Raw genomic sequence first — 6539 nt, 5'->3', positions numbered from 1 at the left:
GTGTAAACACCTCACTCAGGTCAAAGTGCCAATACTGGACTAGTGACTGAGACGTGACAATATGCAGAAAATGGGAACAGAATGGTGCACCTAAATTCTGACAGTATCATATCGATAGAAATGCCAGAAATCCATTCAAACTTAATATGTCACTACTAAGGTATATTATATCCTTCGGCAATACCCAATACTTTTCACATTTGTTACAAGCACTCTCAGTGCACCTAAATACAATTATTTACGGATCAATCATTCACCACTAAACATTTACAATATCATCCAAATATTAACAGTTTTGTAACCAACAGTGCATCATATGACAAGTATGCATTATGACTTTCTGGATAGCCTAGAAGAGGCAATATAATTTTCATTTTGATATAAACTTAAACATTTGACTAAATCATCTTTTTCTAAGCACTGTTACTGAACAAAAAATATGAATGCAATGAATTAAATTTATATTAAAAATGCTAACAATTTTCTTGGCTTGAATATGAATGAATGCTGATAATTTAATTAATAAATGTGAGAGAAAATATGAGATTTTGTTCAAAGACCAATGGGGTACATGTTACAGTTTGTAAAAATTAAAGTCGAAATGAGAGGACTCAAATGTTTCATAAAAAGACCTTATTTATTTATACAAAAATAAAACATATTCAGATCTTTTAGTCAAAGAGACCTGAAAAAAAAAAAGACAAAAGAATGTTAGTTTTATAAGACTTGATAAATACAACAAGAACAAATAAAAAGTGGCTAAAAGTATTTTTTTATTAAATAACCTTTACAAGCACTGTTATAACGACAAAGATTAAAGAAGGCTATTCCTGATATCAACAATTTTAACTTACGAAACTTCTTATTCTAGTTCTGTTATAGCAAAAGTATGCTAATATATTAGTTAATATCAGTTTTATTATTAAGTACAGAAAAAAGCACCCCTTGAATAAAAGAAAAATCATGATTTGACAGACCACATTAAATTCTACAAGACTTGTAATCACCACTCCCCTTGCCACTCTGTCATATCCTTAAACTTGCACAGCTTTGTGGACATTTTATAGTCGAAGCAAAAATATCTCACTGAAACCACTGGATTAAGTCAGTGCACATATAACTGAGCATGTGACTAGATTGCTGACTCTTCTGTAAAGGTTTAACAATTCACCTGTGCTTATGCACGCGATTTTTTTTTTCTTTTCTAGCAACTGTATAACCTTATTTCTAACAGTTACTAATGTTAATTGTATTAATGATCCAAACAGCTTGTTGAATAATCATTTAAAATTATTTAATGTTCTATGTTCAAACTAATAAGCAAAATTCAACATTGAATACACAAATATTCATTTATCTATCTTATTGAGAAGTAGATGCAAATTCAAATTTTCTTATTCAGTATGTTATAAGACTAGTATAAAAAAGATATTCAAAAATATCTTACCAAAGCCCATGTCATCATCCTCTTCTTCTGACTCTTCCTTCTTTTCTTCTTTTTTCTCTTCTTTCTTTCCACCTGCATCACCAGCAGCTGGTGCAGCTGCAGAAGCAGCAGGGGCTACACTGGCAGCTCCAACATTGGTTATCAATTGTTTAACATTAACACCTTCAAGGCAGCGAGCAAATAAACCTATGAAGAGAAATTCTCAAATTCAGGAAGGCACAATGATCTTGAAACATTTCGCAAAACACATGGAATAAAATTAAATTGCTTCATATTGAACAATTATGCAACTTTAAAAATACCATGGATACCCCTCTTGATGTTAACAATATTAAGGTATTAAATTAAATCGTTTGTTGGGTTTTAATATGTTAATAAGTGATATTGGTCATTTTCACCAATTAGATAATGATCCCAATACCCAACATCTATATAGTACCAGAAGAGATTGTAATCGACAGATATAATAATGATTTATACATCTTAAACTTATTTGTTACAGTAAATGAATCAATTATTATCCGAGTACCAAGTTTAGTTAAGATGAAAAAAACAAACAAATAAATTTGATCTATCCAAAAATAAAGAATTTAATATAAGCATTATGATGAATAAATATATGTCATTTACATCTTGCTGTAATTCAATTATATTTAAATAAAAATATTTATGTTGAATATTAATTTTTGTTTCAATTTATATAAGAAATGGATAGAATAAACGAAAAATACTAGTCTTTATTCTGAAATTAAAAACATTAAGCAAGTTAACAAACTATCACTTCATTTTAAAAATAACATTAAAAAATAAACGAGATTCATGCATTATAAAAATAATAGCAAAAAGTATTTTATTTTTTTCCCCTTATAGATAATAATTTTTTAAATTTAGTTTGTCCTAACTTAAAAATTCTTTAAAAAGCTTGTAGAATCAAATCATTCTAAACAATATAATGGATATTAAACATAGATTGTTAATTAATTAGGGAAATACAAGTTGCTATAAAAAGCACTACAAACAATAACTACAAAACAATTAAAAGAAAAATTTATTGTGTTAAAATATGGAAACATTTGTTTGTACTACATACTACTCCAAAAAACATGCACTTTTCTTCTAGCGAAGATATTAATACTTCAAGCAGAGCTTAAGTTTAACATACATGCTCACAAGGAATTTTTAAAAATACCTAAACTACTGCGATTTCCATGCACTATCACAGGATAGTTTCAAATACCTTTACTAACAGTTCATTTGCCCAGAAGAAAATATTCATCTTCTTATTTAAGATAAAATTCTTTGAACTTGATTCTAGAATGTATGCTTTAGAGATGATGTACATGGTCTATATAATTGAAACAAAGCATTACATGAATAAAAGTACTAAATCAGAAAAATTGAAAATAGGTTTTACACAAACATATTTAAAAATTATCGAGATTTTCAGAATAACACCTAGTTGATGTAAAAACCTTTTTTCCTTATAGATCTATAGTTACTTTTAAAGCTTAGAAAAAGTAAATGGATATTAAAAAACTGATATATAAAAAGTTTCAAAACTTACACTCATTTGGGTTTACCAATATGATAAATCATTAAATGAAATATAATAGGCAATAATTGTAACTAAGATTTAAAGCGAATATTTTAATAAGCAGCTTTTAAAACCCGTAAAACATTTTTTCAAAAAAATTGCACATCTGATAACATACAATTTTTACAACTTTAGTGAACTTTAAAAAAATCAATGAACTTTTTCTTATTGTTTTAAAATAAATTATAATTACCAGGCCAATAAGGTTCCACATCAACATTAGCTGCTTTTAAAATGGTTGCAATTTTCTCAGGCTGAAAAAAAAAAAAGTTACACTTTTAAATGATCAACTAGTTATTTTCAAACAATTTATTATCCATTTTTTAAAAATAATGATTAATCATGTGTTGGCATTCATATATATTTTCCTATTCCTTTCACTTAAATAATTCAAATCTAATTCATAAATATCTAATTTAACCAAAAATTTCCAAAGAAACTAAAAAAGGTACATCAAAAAAAATTTTAATGTAACTTATGTGATACCAAATATGTAGTAAAACATTTTAGCAGTTGAATAACCATAATAAGTGTTCCCTACAGCTTAAATAAAGAAACAAAATATAATGAATTTAATAACAGTAAGCATAATCTGAGAATTCACATCTAAAACTTTAAAAGATATTTCATTACTTTCCAACTGAATGTTATACTGGAGTAAAGTTTTAAAGGGGGGGGATGCATAGAATATTACATTGTATAGAAAAACAAAAACAATTCTTTGAACTTTTAGCTAACTTTAAGTTATAGGTAACATTCAAACTTTATGTTAATAGAAAATTTAAGGAGCTACAAACGACCAAATTATTGGAAGATTAAAAAATATTCAAATTTATCAATTATAATAAACCTAGTTTTCCTTTATGATAAATTTAAGGTCATGGCAGAATTTTAAGGCATTAGATTACAAAAAATTTCTTGTTCTATAAAAAGAGATACAAGATTCTGCCTAGTTTAAGTACACAAAATAAATCCCATATAGGTTTAAATACAAATGTAATTGCCCATATTTTCAAAAATTACATGGTTTAAGAAAAATGAGCATCAAATGAAGTTATTTTAGAGCTAATTGTCACAAATCACACAAATTGATAAAAATAAATCAAAAATAAAAATCTTTTCAAATGATAAAACTGGTAAACAATAATCAATTTTCAAAATCTAGTGCAAAGGAAACAGTTTGTTAATCCATGCACACCAACCATCTCCACAAACATGTTTGTTTTGCCATCCTCCTTATTCACTAACTTAATAAAAACTCATCAGACTCATTAAATCAGTCAGTACTCTCATGGTAATCAAGACATTTTTGTCATCATTCAAGCATTTTAAAAATATAAGAACACAAATTTTCTTAAGATTTAGAAAAAATAAAATTATGGAATTTGACAAAAAAAAAATCACATAGAATCTTTTGATAACTTATCAGTGTCCAATTAAAGAATTCAAAATCTTTTATTTAAATATAATCTTTAATCCAAAGACAGTTTTTATAATATAAATAATCATTTATGAAATCAAACATTATTAGTTGCAAAGAAGGCTATAGTAACTTAAATATCAGAAGACTTTCAACGATTGAGCAAAACAGATGCATCCATTAAGTTGCTTTTAAAAGAATTCTTGAAGCGCAGCATTGATTACTATCAATATAAATTGCTGTAATTTACAATTTAGAAGCATTTTTTTCCCCTTAAAGCTGATATACTTTATGTTCTATACATGTTTGAACACATTTAAAAATTAAGATTTAAGACTGACTTTATTCTCATCCATACTGAATATTTGTAAACTACATAAACAATGACATTATAAATTAAAAATTCTAAATATTAATTTTATTTATAAAAACTGGTTTCACGAAATATATTTTAAGGCAATTTATGCTCATCAGACTCATTAAATCAGTCAATACTCTCATAAAAAAAATCAAGGAAATTTTGTCATCATTTGAGCATTTTTAAATAATGAAATTCATTTCTGAACATTGCAATAGTAGCACTTATAGGAACACAAAAATGATAGTTGAATCGTTACAAATGTCGAAATAATACTCCAAGGAATTGAACATTAGGTTTTAACAAAGAAGCATGCTTAGCATTAATTTATCATTAGCATTTAATTATTTCAAAAATTAAACTGTTGAAAAATCTTTCATTCAACAATTTAATAATTTTCTTTTCCCCCCCTTTTTTTAAAAAATTTCACTTAAAAGTTAATTAGTGCACTTTATCAAGAAATGCCTATAATAACTAGCATGCAAGTGCCGATACAAGAAGTAAAAAAGATATTTCGTTCAAAGATTTAAAAAAATAATAATAACAGTCAAACATCTCCAGATCCACTTCAAAAAGAATACAAATTCACAAACAGAAGATTTATAATATTGAGAGAAAAAGTCATTCAAGCATTGATCGGCAAAAGTAAGAATAGGACACATTTTCTAGCATCCAAAGATTTACCATTCAACAAAACTTACCGTGACAGCAATGTCATCATCCTGAAGAATCAAAGCAGAGTAAGTGCAGGCAATTTCGTCGGTGGACATTTTGTACTTTAAAAGTTAATTATTTAATGCACGTTGTGATATTACCTTAGCCCTAAAGGGAACAGTGCATTCAAATTTCACACGTGTCGGCAAATCTCTTGAATCGTATGAACTAGAGTTGCCAGATCATAATACTAAAAAGAAATGTCTTTAAAAAAATAATAGGTCGGGAAAAGAAAAATTTTGATTGATATTTTGATATATCAATTATACTTCAAAACAGAAAAATTCTCATTAAAAATATTGTTATTATAATGATATTATAGACAATAAATAAGATAATTAATTTAAATTGCATAGTATCTCCATATCAGTTTTTTTTGGTCAACTCCGATAGATAGATCTACCGGAGGACAGAGGTGATGGTTTCTTGTGCAAATTCTCATTTAAAATGGTCAAACTTTAACTAAAATGGTATAAAATAAAAGATAACACTTAAAAACTAATATTTTAAGTAAAATTATTTAAAATAAAACATTATACTTCAAATTCAAAAAAAATTTTGTGCTTATACCATACTTATACCATAGGAATAATATTTTTCAATACATCCTGTTCACTTTCTCACATTGCATAAAACAACACCATTTATCTAGATGGTGTTGCTTAAATGCACAAAAACAGGATTTAATTGAACTTAAATATAATATCGTCCTATTTGGAAGCTAAGCAAGGAGTACTTGGGGACGTTTTCATAATTTTGAACATTGATCATATAACGATATCTGCGATGGAGCAGCCCTTTCCAAACCATGAAATTACATTAGCAGAAAAAAGACAGATCATCGATTTCATATTTTAAATGGCCTAGAATCATATTTTGATGAAATCAAACTTGGAACTTATGATCCCGAAAACTGCTTCTTGCCTCTGGTTAGGGCAGCAGAAACGGTAATGATGAATGCGTCACCATTCTTATTGCGCAAATATTTTTATTAAAATTGATATTC

The 6539-nt window shown here is 27.0% G+C and overlaps 1 protein-coding gene across 1 annotated transcript; it reads right to left on the bottom strand.

The window, feature by feature from the left end:
* Window positions 1–618: 618 nt before the first annotated feature.
* Window positions 619–5707, bottom strand: LOC129969031 (60S acidic ribosomal protein P1-like). The gene is made up of 4 exons (XM_056083428.1): window positions 5521–5707; window positions 3235–3295; window positions 1448–1633; window positions 619–685 (listed from the first exon to the last, which is right to left on the bottom strand). Exons 1-4 carry the CDS (start codon window positions 5587–5589, stop codon window positions 672–674), a joined length of 330 nt encoding a protein of 109 aa, XP_055939403.1. The 5' UTR covers window positions 5590–5707; the 3' UTR covers window positions 619–671.
* Between the last annotated feature and the right edge of the window lie 832 nt (window positions 5708–6539).

Source organism: Argiope bruennichi, chromosome 5 (genome assembly GCF_947563725.1).
Source record: "Argiope bruennichi chromosome 5, qqArgBrue1.1, whole genome shotgun sequence".
In the NCBI taxonomy this organism is placed as follows: Eukaryota; Metazoa; Arthropoda; class Arachnida; order Araneae; family Araneidae; genus Argiope; species Argiope bruennichi.
This window is presented reverse-complemented; position numbering and strand designations above follow the sequence as displayed.